The sequence below is a fragment of the Danio rerio genome, chromosome 20 (genome assembly GCF_052040795.2).
Source record: "Danio rerio strain M-AB ecotype USA chromosome 20, GRCz13ab, whole genome shotgun sequence".
In the NCBI taxonomy this organism is placed as follows: Eukaryota; Metazoa; Chordata; class Actinopteri; order Cypriniformes; family Danionidae; genus Danio; species Danio rerio.
The window spans coordinates 47,334,275-47,350,707 of NC_141040.1; the positions used below are offsets into that span (position 1 = coordinate 47,334,275).

At 35.8% G+C, this 16,433-nt stretch overlaps 2 protein-coding genes and 1 long non-coding RNA gene across 19 annotated transcripts in view; 2 read left to right on the top strand and 1 right to left on the bottom strand.

Moving 5' to 3' along the window:
- LOC147839443 (uncharacterized) overlaps positions 1 to 16,433 on the top strand; it is an 837,962-nt gene that overhangs the window by 780,415 nt on the left and 41,114 nt on the right. The gene's annotated exons all lie outside the window — the stretch shown is intronic.
- The window catches only part of efr3bb (EFR3 homolog Bb (S. cerevisiae)), a 1,037,141-nt gene that overhangs the window by 266,710 nt on the left and 753,998 nt on the right, over positions 1 to 16,433 (top strand). The gene's annotated exons all lie outside the window — the stretch shown is intronic.
- The window catches only part of afdna (afadin, adherens junction formation factor a), a 229,510-nt gene that overhangs the window by 49,571 nt on the left and 163,506 nt on the right, over positions 1 to 16,433 (bottom strand). For all 17 annotated transcript variants that reach the window (XM_087297202.2, NM_001442528.1, XM_087297205.2 and 14 more), the window contains 1 exon segment: positions 13,422 to 13,502. In XM_087297202.2, the coding sequence (XP_087153328.1) occupies positions 13,422 to 13,502 (81 nt within the window).

Below are 16,433 nucleotides of genomic sequence, written 5' to 3' on the forward strand. Positions count from 1 at the left end.
TATGAAACTGAATTTTTAACAATAAAAATATTTTTGTGCAGAATTAAGTATGGAAAAGCCACATATTTCCAATGAAAAAACATAGAGCATTAAATCAAGGGTGGAGTAACTAAATACTGAATGACGTCTAGTATAAATTTAAATCACAAAGTTAATAATTAAAATACCACAACATAATATTACAGTTAACTAAAAATATAAATCAATGAATAAATAAATGAAAGTTATAAATGTTATAAATAAATGTTGAAACCGTTTCTATCTCCCAAAAATATTTTAAACTTAGTTCAACTTAAATGTTATTATTATTATTATTATTATTATTACACTATTAAATTACCTAAATTTAAAAAAGGCCAATTAAAAAAACAATTAACAAAAATGTCTAACTAATTTTGCAACATTTACAAAAATTAAGGTACACAAAGTATATAATTTTAAAATATTAATAATAATAATAATATCTCATTGCTATCACAACACTGACAATCGCACTATTAAAATGCTGCAAAACCGGTTTACTGTGAGAACAGGTGATGTCATAAATCATCTTCGGTTACAGATGAGTAAAAACAACCTACCGCCATGTGCTCAGCCTCAGTATTGAAGCACTAACTAACATGTTTTGCAGTTGTAGAGTACACAACTGTAAGAAAACAAAATCTTACTTATTAAATGATATGCCTTCATGATTTGTTTGCTTATTACTATACTCGCACGCAGCACAAAACTCAGCATTCTTGAATTGACTTTGGTGTTGACTAAGTGCGGTTTAATAACTTCTGTCCTGGGAGCACTGTACAAATATGGCGGCGTTATTGACGCATGCTCAGGCGATATCTTATGTATATATCAATGGGACAAATCTAGGAGGATTTTACTGATTTTTATAAACTACTCTGCAGCCAAATATTCACAGATTAAATTCAAGCAAACTTTAGCATACAACTACACAATCCAAATCCAAACGGTACAATCCAAACTTATAAAAATTACAAAACCTTGTAAAATAGCATTTAGGACTTTTTAATTCTCTCTTAAATTTCTCTAAATAGATTTACCAAATTTTAATACTTTTTAAGACGCCACAGAGACCCTGCCATGTTGTGCAGGTGAGTGACTCCTCGTCTGCTGTAACTTGTCTGCGGGATATACACGTCTCCTGGCAAAGCCCAAAAGCTCTCTGATTAGACTGTGAAAGCATGTATTACACTGTGATGAGAAACAACCGCTCAAAAACCAGTCTCTCCACATTAAAGAGTGAACCTGCGGTGAGGGACACATGAGAAGGCCTGAGGTTGAGTTCTGAGGCGGGACGATTTTCATGCCGTCTGAACAGGACTGATGCAGGAGTCTCGTGCACACCCAGCGGGACAGATCGCTCTCTCTCTTTCTAAGCAACTCAGACGACCTTTCCTCAGGAAACCTGCGCTGAACTGGCTTTGATCAAAGCTGGAATAGTTGGCATGCAGAACATGAAAAGGAGAAGGGTCTATAAAAGCCATTGATCAAAAACAGATGGATGTTAACAAGAGAACCAATTGCTACTGTTTTTATAACAAGTGACGTGATACTACCAGAGTTCATTACTGTGTGCTAAAAGGTTCAAAAAGTCACAATGTTTAACTAAAAATAGCATCATCAAGCTGTTTCCTTTAACAACAACTACAACAACAAATAGTAATAGGCATAAACCCTCTTCAAGTTCAAACCCCAAGGATGGAAACAAATGGAGGAGAAAAAAAATGCAGGTCAGTCTGTTATTTTTGCAACATAGTAGCTGGATAAACGTACAATATGAGGGATTTTTTTTTCTTTTAAATACACATGAAATAAAAAAAAACACTGGAAACCAAACAAAATGGTTGCATTCTTAGTTTTTACACAAGGGGCGCTAGCTTTAACATCTTCCATGGCCACTTTTAAACTATGGTCACGACAGAATAGTTTAAAGAGAAAATAAGCTTAAGGGTGTATGTGTTTACCAGGGTTGCGCACCATTTAAAATCTAATCTTTGATGTCTTTTAAATAGCATTTAAATATTGGAACCTGAGTTTTGAGTTTTAATTTCAAGTGAGCTAGCAAATAAGATGCAAGTGATGAGCACATGTATATGTGGCAGACATCCCGGAAGCTCCTGCATTTTCATAATGGCTCCCTGATGCTGGCAAATTATATACAATTCATTCAAATACCTTTGGCTGAGTCCCTTTATTAATCAGAGGTTGCCACAGCGAAATGAACCGCCAACTTATCCAGCCTATCTTTTACACAGTGGATGTCCTTTCAGCTGCAACCCATTACTGAACTAATGCTAATACTGAATATACACTACAGCCAATTTAGTTTATTCAATTCACCTGTACCGCATGTCTTTGGACTGTGGGGGAAACTGGAGCACTCGGAGGAAACCCACACCAACAAGGGGAGAACATGCAAACTCCACACAGAAATGAACCAGCGACCTTCTTGCTCTGAGGCGACAGTGCTAACCACTGAGCCACCGTGTCACCCTAAATTAGATACAATATCCCGGAAATAATGGAGGCAAGAGAGAACAAGGGGCAATGGAGAGGCACGTGTTAGCTAGTGATATACAATAGTAACTTTAAGTTTTAAATAGGTTACATGAATAGCGAATTCCTCACAGACACAGGCTGTGCTTTGCTAGAAATCGTAGAGCTGTTTGTCAAGAATTTGACCTCAAACTATTATGATGGGCCACACTAAGTATTAGATGAAGATATGTTTGTTTCAATATGAACAAACCTAGCATTTCTTTAGATTTATTTACATATCAAACCTTTGGTAAGTTTCATGCTGTCAGGTGATATTAAAAGTTCATGCTGTAAATATTAGGAAAATGTAAATAATAATTAATTTTAATACTTTTAATAATTTTATTAAAATAAGTATTTTTTATTAAGTAACTTATGATGCATCATTCCGACAAGGACATTTATGATGCATTCAGTGGTTTTTATTCCTGTTTACATAGTAATAAAGTAATGAAACTGTGTATTCTGAAGTGAGGTGTGGGATGCAGAGCGGGATGTCTAGAGTACTTGTATATTATTAAGTGTTAGTGTATTTGTATGTGTGTGTTGGGGTTGTAGATAGGGAAGTGGGTGGGTAGACAGTTAGGTTAGTGGATAGGCAAGTGAAATGGTGGGAAGATAAGTCAGTGGGATAGAAAAAGCAACTCAATAGATGATTGGATAAGAGATCTACACAATACAATAAGTAGGGGTGGGTTGGTAAGTAGATGTGATCCAAGACCTGTGAAGAGATGATGCCAACCATCGAGGACTTCTAGAGGTCTCCCTAATCTTGGACCAGGCCGTATCCTGAGCAGATGCTGTGGTGGTCATGGAGAAGCAGAGACCATGAGACTGATTCCTGAAAAACCCCAGTGACAGACGAGTCTCCGTATTGATCCCATGGGCCAGCCTGACATTCACACATGCAGCTTCTCAATGATGGGTGTCCAGCATTCTCTAACCTCCGGTGCCTAGACTGGAGCTCTGCACAAGAAGTTTGGCCAGATTAGAAATGGTCCTGCCCAACTGAGCCTGGTTCTCTCAAATTTTTTTCTTCTTAACTTTCCACAATTGGTGAAGTTTGTTCCACTTGCTTGCTTGGGACTTGTGGAGCTGCACATGAATAGATTTGCCCTTCAGTGTTTGGACTTTTAGCAGTGAAAATTAAACCACACTGAACTGAACATCAACTCTGAAAACTGGACGGATACAGTTTCAATTTACTAGAACTTCTATGCTTTGACAATCTACATTGCAAAAGTGCTGTAGAAATAGACACGAATTGAATTGAACTGAATAGTTAAATGGAAAGATCCTCATGACACTATTCAAGAGTTAAGATATCAGGTGTTTTTCATAACACAGAACCACACCTTACATCAAGCAAGTTCAACACCTTGTTGTGCATGTTGCAGAGAATGTGTTGTAGGATTCTAGGTGTGGTTGTTTTCACACTCATCTTTCTGGGGACACGGCCAGAAACAGAGCTCAAAGACAGTTTATAAAATCAGCGCAGGTAATATATGACCTGGCACATTCAAATTAAAGAATGTGAACATATCTTGACTTGAAAATAATATTAAACAGGAGCTAAATTAATTGCAAACAAAAACAGAAACCTTAGCCAACAGACTACTTCAAAGCAGCAGTGATTTTGTCTTTCAGTGTGTCAGAGGGTAAAGGTCAGTAAACTTGCGGATAAAAAGAGTCTGTTTGCTAGGAGCCTGTCATTGGCCACACAAAACAATACCACAAAAAAGACAGTTCAAGCATATATTTACCTCGGGCATGCAAAAATAAGCTTGCATCTGCAGTGCAGACATTAGACATTAGCAGGAAGGTGTTCACTGATAACAGTACTTGAAGCAGATGCTCAAACCACAGAGTTTTAGCTTCCTTTGATGCTCCTAAAACCCTATGAAGCAAGCAAACAAAGTCTGCAGCTTCTAGGCCCCACCCTGACTCTTCCTGTCTACGGAAAAGCTTCCCAAACCTGCTATTGCGAATTCAGGAAACTAGAAGCCCAGCTTTGTCAAAAGACAAGTGCTTTGCAACAAATGTAGAGCTGAACTGTTTAGTACTCACACAACCCCTCCTCTTTAAACCCTGAAACACTTGTGGCATGCTCTCTGGGGACTCGTAGGCCAGCTTCCTGTTACAGGTTTATGGCTGTGGAAGCGATTGGTCAATCAAGTCCTCTGGGAGCTATACGTGTAGGCATAGATGCTGAAAGTAATTAGTTAAAAGCCCCAAGGAGTCAAGGCAGGGTCTGACCTCCGACCAAGACGGCGGAGAACACTGTGCGCTAAGTAAACAGAAAATACATCTATTGACTGAAACGTCACGATTTCCTGCCCCAATTAATCCTCCACGACAAACAGAGAAGTAGTCTGGGACAGCAGTCTGCTCCCGAACGCAGTCACGTCTAGACGGATGGAAGACAGATGGAGTGGCGAGGCTGTCAGCTAATGGTGGGTGCAAAATATCATGACTAACACAAGAGGCTTTCAATAATGAGCTGCTTTCAGCCGACGGGTCTTCATCACGTCTGAGTGGCCTCCATTCCATCTCTAATGATCTGCAGACTCTTGGGCTGCTTGCTCCGGTTAAGAAAGACCAAACAAAGAGGTCTGTCTTCCTTCACGCTCCTCTGGCGGTGCGTTAAGAAGACAGCTCTGTTTTTAGATACAAAGGAAACATCTCTCTCCTGAAGGGGACAAACATACTGTATGTCCATAACATGAGTCACTTCCTCATTTAGGAATTGGGCTTTACATCAAAGATTGACATCCTTTGCTTAAACATAAAAAGCCCAAATTCCTAAAGATCCCGTGTTATTAAAATAAAGCTTTTTTAGATGTTAGTTTCAGTATGTTACTTTTAAAGGACATCTAAAAGCTAGTGTGCTACAAAACAGTGACAAAATTCACATTTAGAAAATATAAATTTAATATAAACATCAAAAGCTTACTTCCTTTTAAATGGATCAACGATTTATTCCTCGTCATTTCATACTTCAGTTTTCTCATTAAATCTTGACCAATCAGATGCTCTCTAGTACCTAACATGTCGCGCCCCTTTAAGACACTTCTCATTTGCTATGCTTGAGCTTAACTGCTCTCACTGGCAGAGCTGTCATAAAGGCAAAACACTATTGGCTGTTTTTTAAAGGGGGAGGAGCTACTCTGTCCCACCCTCTCTCTTTCTTTTCAGTTGAGATTACGTCATGACACGTGCAAAACTTTGCAGCAATATTCTGTTAAGAGATATTCCAATGTTACCGCGTGTTGCATTTCAGAAAAGATGTAAATGTGTTTAGTAAATGTGTTTGTAAATGGGTAGCCAGTACTAGCCACAGCAGAATATACCACCAATTACTCTGGCATATAGTTGAAGTCAAAATGATTCGCCCTTTTGCAAATATTTACCAAATTATGTTTTACAAAGCAAAAAAAAAAAAAAAAAAAAACACAGTATATCCTATAATATTTTTTCTTGTGGAGAAAGTCTTTTTGTTTTATTTTGGCCAGAATGAAAGTAGTTTTGCGATTGTCTACAGAACAAACCATCGTTAAACAATAACTTGCCTAATTAACCTAACTTGCGTAATTAACCTAATTAAGCCTTAAAATGTTAATTAGTTTAATTAAAAATTAAAACTATTACGTTTAGAAACATTTTATTTTCTTTAAACAGAAATTGGGGAAAAATATACAGCGGGGCTAATAAGACAGGAGGGCTAATAATTCTGACCTAGACTGTATGTTTTACGTAGAGGATGCCGTTCCAGCTGCAACCCAGTACTGGGAAATTTTATGTATACATGAATTTTTTTTTTAAATGCAAGGGTTTAACTTTTCAGATTGTGGCTACATTGTTGTCACGTAAACATAGTCTTCATATCATCCTTATACTCTAAATATTGCAGCCCAATTTGCCCAATATTGCAGCCCAATTTAAATACAAAATGATCCACCAAATTCCTTACATCCCTTCCACATTCATTAGACATGCATTGAGTCGATGACACAAACTGAATCATCTTGATGAAGACATTTTAATAAAGCATCTTTATTTGGAAAATTGTAGGGCCATGAAGTGCTTTGAAATGTGTATTTATTTGATGTTTGACGTAATCTCAACTGACACATGCAGGGAGGGTGGGAAAAAAAAACAGCCAATAGCATTTCAGTTTTATCACACCTCTGCCAGTGAGTGGTTGAGGTCAAGCGCATGAAATAAAAAGCAAACGTGAATCATCTTGAAGGGGGTGGGGCATGTCAGATACTAGAGGGCTTCTGATTGGTCTAGATTTGATGAGAAACTGAAGTATGAGGTGACGTAAAAAAAAAAAAAACAATGATCCATTTAGGCGGAAGTGACAAACTGCAAACTATACACGTTTATATCTTCTAAACACAAGTTTTGTCACTGATTTGGCGTGGACCAGCTTACAGATATCATAAAAACGAACAATACTAAAGCTAACATCGGAAAAAATGTATTTAAATTTCATATTTTAAATTGCTTAAGAACTGATGCTAACTAATTCTTGAGTATGCAATGTAGCATTCACACTGTGGGTGCATTCGTGATAAAACCTCATCCTGAGCAACAAGAAGTGATCTACAGCCAAGCTATACTTTGAACCTGTGAACCAAACCAAGTGTCACGTCTTTGGTACATGTCCACAGCAGGTGGCCACATAGATGTCACTTCAGATCGATTCAGATGAATAAAAAGGTTAAGAGACACCATGTTGTGATCACATTCTGTTCTCCACTCTTCAAGACCTCAGGAAATCCAGCCTTGCGTATGGGAGTCAAACATCCTTCCATTGTTGTCGTACATGAGATCAAGAAGCCCACAGAGAAGGAAGTTAGCGTGCTATTGTGTGACACAGCAAGTACACAAGCAAACATCAAATGGAGATTTGCTTTAAGATGTTTAAAAGCAAAAGTTCAATCCCAAAGCCTTTAGATAACGGTGGTTAAAAACTCATTATGATGCTGAAGCAGAACGCATCTGGAGAAGTGTTAAAACGTCAATGTAGGCAGTCATCAGTGTGAAGAACGGAGGTCAGGATTTCCCTTGTTCTTCCCCCTGAAATGCAACCCCTTCCCAAAAGAGTTGTTATCGCACAAACATCTGCAGCCTGAGAAAATCAAGCCATGCAATGGTAGCGCTGGATTGACCCCATTGAAATGAAGTCAAAACTGGGATATAAGATGGAGAGAACTCAATGTTCAAAGCTTGTAATGATTATCTTTGTGACCCTGATTGCAAGATATTTCTACACGCAAAAACGTACATCAAAGGTTAAAACATGACGTAAAAACACATGGTGAAATGAAGATATGCACATTCATTCACTCGTATGTGTGTTTTTGTACATAAACTGATAAGGTTAGAAATCTGTGGTGAGCTCCAATGAAGTGAATGTACCATCTGTACAACGTGCATGTTTGTGCAGCCTGGTCACATGACTCTGTTTACATTAGCTAAACCTTGCTTTCTCACACTTGATAACAAGTCTGCGGAATTAATAAGCCGGTGTGCATGTCCTCAGCAACCATCTATATAATTATATGTAGAAAAATACTACTTGGAATATTAGAAACCCTGTTAAATTGAACAACTTATCATCACAGATTTACCAGAAACTGTCAGCTTAAACGTTTTATATGAAGGTGCTATAAACGTTAGTCTTCGGTGATCTTGGTTAATGTGAATTACTGAATGCGCTAATGTACTTTGCTTGTATAAGTAAGCATTAGTTAGTTTATTATAAAAGTAAATGACCTAGCAATGAACAATGGTATTTTTCTAATTAAATTATCCAGTTTTACCCAAATTATCCATAATAATCATTTCTGCATTTGCTAATATACTTTGTCTGTATAAATAAGCATTAGTTAGTATATTAAAAATGAAAGCAACATAAAAATAGTATATTCCTTAATTAAATTAACCAGTTTTAATGAAGATATGTTAATTTATAATACATACTAACTGATAAACTTCATACTAACATTAACCATAATAATTTCTGCATGTGCTAATATACTTAACTTGTATATATAAGCATTTTATAATATATTATAAATAAAAAAAAACATATAAAAACAGTATATTTCATAATTAAACAACCAGTTTGAGTATCAGTTCATAATACATACTAACTAATGGTTAATATAAAAAAGAAGTCTATTAGCACGTGCAGTAGTGAACATTAACCATAATAATCATTCTTGAATGTGCTAATATATTTTGCTTGTATAAATAAGCATTAGTTAGTATATTATAAATTAAAATGACCTAGCAACAATGGTATATTTCTTAATTACATTACCTAGTTTTAATGAGTATTTGTTCATTTAAAATATATAACAACTAATAAATTACATACTAACATTAACCATAACAATCATTTCTGCATCCGATAATATACCTTGCTTGTATTAATAAGCATTTGTTAGTTCATTATGAATTAAAGTAACCTAAATATAGCATATTACTTAATAAATTAACCCGTTTTATGAGTATTTGTTCATTTTTAATACATATCGACTAATAAACTACATACTAACAATAACCATAATGATCATTTCTGCATGTGCTAATATACTTTGCTTGTATTAAAAAAAAAGCATTTGTTAGTATATTAAAAATGAAAGCAACCAAAAAATTGCATATTTCTTTCTTAAAATATTCAGTTTTAATGAGGATCTGTTCATTTATAATACATACTAATGGTTATTTATACAAGTGATGCATGTAAGGACATGCAGAAATGAATATAAACCATAATAATAATATTTGCATGTGCTACTTTATACTCCGCTTGTCTACATGTGCTAACATATTTCACCTGTATAAATAAGCATTAGTTTGTATATTATAAATGAAAACGACCAAGAAATGAACAATAGTATATTTCTTAATCAAATTAATTTATTTTAATGAGTATTTGTTCATTTAAAAGATATGCATGTACTAACTAATAAACAACATGCTAACATCAACCATAATAATCATTTCTGTATCTTTTTATATACTTCGCTTGCATAAATAAGCATTTGTGAGTATATTATAAATTTAAGCAACATATAAAGAGTACATTTCTTAATTAAATTAACCAGTTTTAATGAGTATTTGATCAATTAAAATATATACTGTCTAATAAACTACATACTAACATTAAAAATAAAAATAATAATTTGTGCATCTGCTAATATACTTCACTTGTATAAATAAGCATTCAATAGTATATTATAAATAAAAAAAAAATAAAAAATAGTATATTTCTTAATTAAATTGGCCACTTGTAGTTCATGACACCCAATGCATGAACTAATTCTAACGAACTGCCATCCTGAAAGCAAAACGTATACAACCCAAAACTCTCTGTGATGGCTTTTTAGTGCACTATTAATCTCTCTGTGTTTACTTGCTCACTCTCCCAGATAAAAAAAACACACACACACACACACACATGCCATGTCAAGTGGTTTCTTACCGGCTCCTTCTTCCCGACCACAGAGAACCACATGTTGCGCAGTCCAGACTGAACCAAGGAATCAACTACAGGTGGTCCAGGAAAACTTATCCAACACTTTCAAAAGCAGGCAGGTCTACTGAGGAGAGACTTGTTGGCTACATGCTAAACGCCATATGTAAATATCAAGGCAGAGTAGGAAATACCACACATCCAGACTGTTATGCAGAAGAAACTCCCACCACTCGCTAAACAGTTAGGTAAAGTTTTAGAGCTGTGTCCCAGCTATAGCTTCACACCGGGACAAACCGTCTCTCCGTTTTAGATCCTCCCCTTTGTCCCCGAGCGTGCCTTACACTCTGTCTGCGTCTTCACTCCCCCCTTTCCTTCTCCTCCCATTTTTCACTCTTCTTTTCCTCAGTTCTACCTCTATGCTTCCTCAGAGACGTTCACAGATGAAAATAGAAGTAGTAAAGGGGAGGGTTTGCTATGAAAATAAACAGTTCCTGTTAGCCCCTGAACCTGACGCACATCTGGTAGGGGAAAAAAGGCAATTATGTCTACCAAAAGGGGTGAAACATAGCTACTGAACTTAAAGAGATACTGTAGTACACCCAAAAATGTACCCTTACTTTCCCACAAGTGCTTCCAAACCTTTATAAGTTTCTTTATTCTCTAAAAATAGTAAAGATGTTTAAAAGAAAGCTGAAAGCTTGTAACTACTAACTTCCATAGCATAAAAAACAAATAGAATAGAAGTCAGGTTTTCGGCTATCTTCACAATTTTCTACACAAAAGACACTCATAAAAGTTTGCAATGAGTACAGGGTGAGTAAATATTGACAGAATTTTGACTTTTGGGTAAACTATCGCTTTCGTTTTTATGTTTTTTAAAAATAATCTACAAACTAAATGCTAATTTGAGCGATTCAGAAACGTTTACTTGCACAGCAATAGAAAAACCACCTTCAAATTGCATATATCAGTGATTACAAGCTAGAGTTTTGACTATAAACAAAACATTAACTTGTAATGTTGACATCAAAACTAACCTTTCTAGTACAACATTAGCACAATATTTTAACCCATTAACTGCTGTAAACTAACAAAAAAACGGAAGGCATTTTGTAAAAGGGTGATGAGCAAAAAGATATTTTCTTCTACTGAAAGCATCAGAGTGGAACAGAGCTCAGTCTGACAAGGAAACGAGGATCATTTGCTTATATCTCGGTTTTGAATTTGAATGTGAGAGAAGCAGACAGTCCAGCTTTTGACTGAATCAAGCAGTAGTTCCTCATCAAAGCACATCCTTGTTTACATATCTGTTTTAGTTAAAGGGATAGTTCCAGGGTATATGCAGGAATCCTAAAGATCACTTCAATACCTTTTTAAAACTTTTTAAAGACCTTCTAATAATATTTAAAGATCTCATCGCAGTTTTAATCAGTATCAAACCATTAACCTAATAAAGAGTTGTTAATAAACAGTTGTAGTTAAATAAGAAGAAACAAAGCTTAAAAGAATAAATTATGCGTTTTTTTTTTTCAGTGACAGTGACAGGCTTACTGCTTAAACTCATCTTCACTGTTTAAACTCATCTTTCTCCAACTGTCTGTTTCGCTCTATGGTTTCTCTACACGTGGAAAGTTGCATCACCTTCCAGCGTTTGACACAATTTACGTGACATCACCCGGATGGATGAGCTTTTTTGGAGTCAAACACTTTGGACAATACTAAAACAAAATTTACAACCTCGTAAAAAACGATTTAGTACCTTTTAAGGGTTCTTCATTTTCTCATAATTGATTTACAACTGTATCAAGTTTTATTATTTTTTCACACCCCGCAGAGACCCTGAGTTCAAACAAAACTGAAAATTCAGTCATCGTTTACTCAAGCTTTATTAATTCAAAACCTGTTTGTCTTTCTTCTGTCGAGCACAAAAGGAGATATTCTGAAGAAAGCTGAGAACCATCGACTTCCATAGTATTTGTATTCCCTACCACTGAAATCAATGTTTACATCTTTCTTCAAAACATCTCCTTTTGTGTTTAAGCAAATAAAAAGCCCAAAGATTTGGAACCAAGGTTTGGAGTTCAGGGGATATATTAATATGATTCCCCAACGCGATGCGAGATTATACAATATCTTTCATATCAATATGGTTTGAGGCCACACGTGCACATGCGCCAAACAGACACTCCAACGTAGCACGTGAGCTCCACTTACACAAATCTGCGCATGCGCAAATGAATGAGTCATACAAAAGATTTGTTCAAAATGAACGAATCATTCAAGAACGACCCATCAATGACACGACATGGAAGAACATGCAGCGCCAGTGTTGTATCGACATCTGATTCCCTGGACAAATCTGACTTCTCCTCGCATGATCACATGTCACAGCACCTGCAGCTGTCACGGCGTTTAATCAGAAACCTTTAATTCATCATTTCTTCCACAATTGACAGCAAGAATGAAAATAGAAGCCTTCTCTAATTGACAAGCAGCACCTGAATGTGTCCAAAAAAAATAAAAAATAAAAACGGGATGAACTTACACCGCATTTTAAAAGTTAAACCACCTCATATTTACTGATTATAAGTTCAGTATTTATTACTAGGTGGTCTCTTCTTTACATTTACATTATAACACATTTAGCTCCGCGTTCTGGTTTGTTATTGCATATTGAGTTCAATTCAGATTATATTCAAATCATTGTATTTATTTATTCTGTTTAATTGATTTATTTACTTTAGCCACTTAACTGGAAGACGTGATTTAATTTGTGTGTGTGCCTAGTGTACAAACGATTGGTGGTTTAAACGATTATTTAAACAAGACGATTGGTGGTTTAAACGATTATTTAAACTTAAAAAAAAAAAGTAAAATAAAAAGGATGCATTTGTCTACCAAACATTGCCTTTTTCTATTTTAATATCTTGCTGTTACCTAATCTTTCAACAAATAACAATATAAGAATGATGATTATAAGGAAGATAATAACAGGGAGGGAAACCCCTGTGTTTGATTTATATTTTGCTCTAAAACTGCTTAATAAAGTTTTAATAAAGGCTTTGACACTCAAGTAACCATTTATGGGAAAATACTGGATATATATCGTATGCCTTTATTCCTCCTAAAAATACAGAGATATGATTTTTTTGCCCATATTGCCCAGCCCTACGAGGAACCAAAAACAGCTACTCTGAAAAATCCTCAGAAAAAGAACCATTCTCTTTAAAAGTGTTGCAATTAAATCAAGTTCAACATCAAAACTAAAAGATTCAGCTGTCAGCCCTTTCCATGAACAGTACATACTTCCCAAATGCAGCAGTAGTACACATTCCACCAAAAAATAAATAATAAAACCAAATCCTACCTTGGCCGCCACAATACTGAGGCCCATTCCATTATGTTTCTTCAAAGTCACGGTCACAATTTCCGGTTCCTTCCGCATTGGCTGTGGAGAGGAAAGACAGGTGAGTTTATGAGGGAATGAAGTTAACAAGAAATCTTAAGCTTTAGGTCCACGCTGCGTCTGGTGGCCGTTCCTAGAGAAAACTGAGCCTACAGAAGGTGGAGGAGGAGGAGGAGAAAAAAAGTTGGGAGGTTCTGCCACTGCTGGTTCTCAGAGCACAGCCGACCGCAGAGCGAAACGGCGGGCGCTGGAGAGGAGTCAAGAATGAAAGCCACATGCGTCGGCTCCAGTGTGCATCAGGCCCTCAGAGGGCTCGCTTACGCACGGGACGGGCCTGGGAGAAACAGAGCAGCTTCCCACAGAGAGGCATGGTGCCACGGGCTCTCCTTTAGCGAGCCTCATTGTAGAAATGCAGCACATGGCATGAAATCACTGTGCAGGGAACTTCAGCTATGCTGCCCATCCACATTGCTGAAAACACATCAGGAAGGGGCAGAGGCGATGGCAGAATTGGTTTAAGGCACAGCCGAGGTTTATGGGTAATAAAGAAAGGCTAGAGTGTGAGTGATTTCAGTCTTTATAAAGCATTCTAAAACATTCATTCATTTTCTTTTCGGCTTAGTTCCCTTATTAATCAGGGGTCGCCACAGCGGAATGAACCGCCAACTTATCCAGCATATGTTTTACACAGCAGATGCCCTACCAGCCACAACTTAACACTGGCAAACACCCATACACTCTTGTATTCACACAAACACACACACTACAGCCAATTTAGTTCATTCAATTCACCTATACCACAAGTCTTTGGACTATGGGGCAGCATTCTAAAATAAATATAAATAATTTAGTGCTGGACAAATATTAATCCCATTAAAAACAATAGTTTGTTTTTATATAAGATATGTGTGATTTACATATATTTATTATGTACAGATGAAGTCAGAATTATTAACCCCCTGAATATTTTTCCCCAAATTTCTGTTTAGTAGAGCAATTTTTTTCTAAACATAATAGTTTTAATAACTCATTTCTAATAACTGATTTGACCTTAAAATGGTGCTTAAAAAAATTAAAAACTGCTTTTATTCTAGCCAAAATAAAACAAATAAGACTTTCTCCAGAAGAAAAATATTATCAGACAAATTGTGAAAATTTCCTTGCTCTGTTAAACATCATTTGGAAAATATTTAAAAAAGAAATAAAAAAAATCAAAGGGGGGCTAATAATTCTAACTTCAACTGTAAATGTTCACAATAAAACAACAACAACAACAACAACAACCATACACTGAAAAAACAAAAACAAATGAGGTTTCATTTTTGTTATTCATGGTTTTTCTCATTATTTATGCTTTTGAATTGCATTATAAGACCTTGATCTTTCCTCCAACAGCTTTAGATGTCGAACATTTAGGAAAAAGTGATTTTGCATTGACATTTTGAATAGTTTGAAGTGATATATTGCCTGGGTTGGTGTTGTAAATAAAGGTACAAAAACCTGGTAATGAACTGATAGTACTTGTACTTGTAGTATCTGTTATTTTAAGGACTATATTCTCTAAATACGCGTATAAAAATTGTTTTAAATGACTAAAATGTCAATAAAAATCAAACTGTTATTTTGCACAGTTGAATTTAAATCAAAAGTTTATAGAGCAGATATCCCACAATGCAATTCATAACTGTAAACAAACAAACAACTTTAAATCACAAATTATGAAACCTGTCAATTCATGATACTTTTGATAGTGCACATGTGTTGATAAAGCAAATAAAATTGTCATAACTACAATGTGAATTCAAGTATATTCAACAAGCTCAGCTAGCAGTCACCTGAAACTGAATCTGAACAGCTATTTTTTATTTTAAAATAGTATCACAAAACAAGATCAGGAACTACAAGCAAGATCAAGTCTCACAGGCATAATATGCGATTTTTTCGGCAAGCATCAGTTCTGGGACTGGCTGTAAGAAAGGGATGTGGGAGTGGGTGGGTTTGTGGGTCTGGCACAAAGTCAAGCTGTGTTAATCAGATTTCAGTCTGGTATTTAAATGTATTCCAAGCTCCATCTCTGCTAGCTGTCGGGTGGAGCAACATTATGCAGAAAAAAAAAAAGATTTTGATATTACGTAAAAACTCCACTTATGTAAAAACACAAGAGACAGTAAAAACAAAGTAATTACAGGGGAGCTGGAGTAATTTAGGGCTTGGTGTGTTCAGGGTGAGGAGAAAGATATCATTTTACAGTCAGTCTTTGGGCACTATGGTCAAATATTGCCCTTTGTGGTGTAACTAGTGTTCGCTAAATCGAAGAGAATGTTAGTTTGACAGAACACACACTTGCAGCTGACAGCAGATAAGCTCCACGAAAACATGTCTAGTGTTGCTGTCACATGTAAAGATTTTGGTGCAAAACGAAATAAATGTGACCCTGGAAGACAAAACACGTCTTCAGCTGCACAGGCATATAACTGGCAATAGCCAAAAACACTCTGTATTGGTCAAAAGTACCGATTTTACACTAATGCCAAATAATCGTTAGAATATTAAGTAAAGATCAAGTTCCATTAATATATTTAGTAAATTTCCTACAGTAAAAATATGTTTAAAACTTGATTATTAATTTATGCACTTCATTTGTACAACTTCAATTTCTACAAAGATGATTTTCTCGATGTTTAGATATTTTTTGAAAACCACAGATTGCAGATTGTCCAAAAACATTGTCTCTTGTGCAGATATTATCCTGTCATAACAAACCAGGCATCAATGAAAAAAAAGCGATGCATTTATTTAAAATCTAATATTGATTCAGTAGTCAAGTGATGTCTGAACCTCAGAAACCTCAGAAAACAAAAACTAAAACTTCAGACTAGTTTTATGGTCCAGGGTCGCAAACGCTGTGGTTTTTGTCTGCCTGTTTATCAGTCAATCATTCAATCAATGCATCCATCCATCAGTTATCCGAGT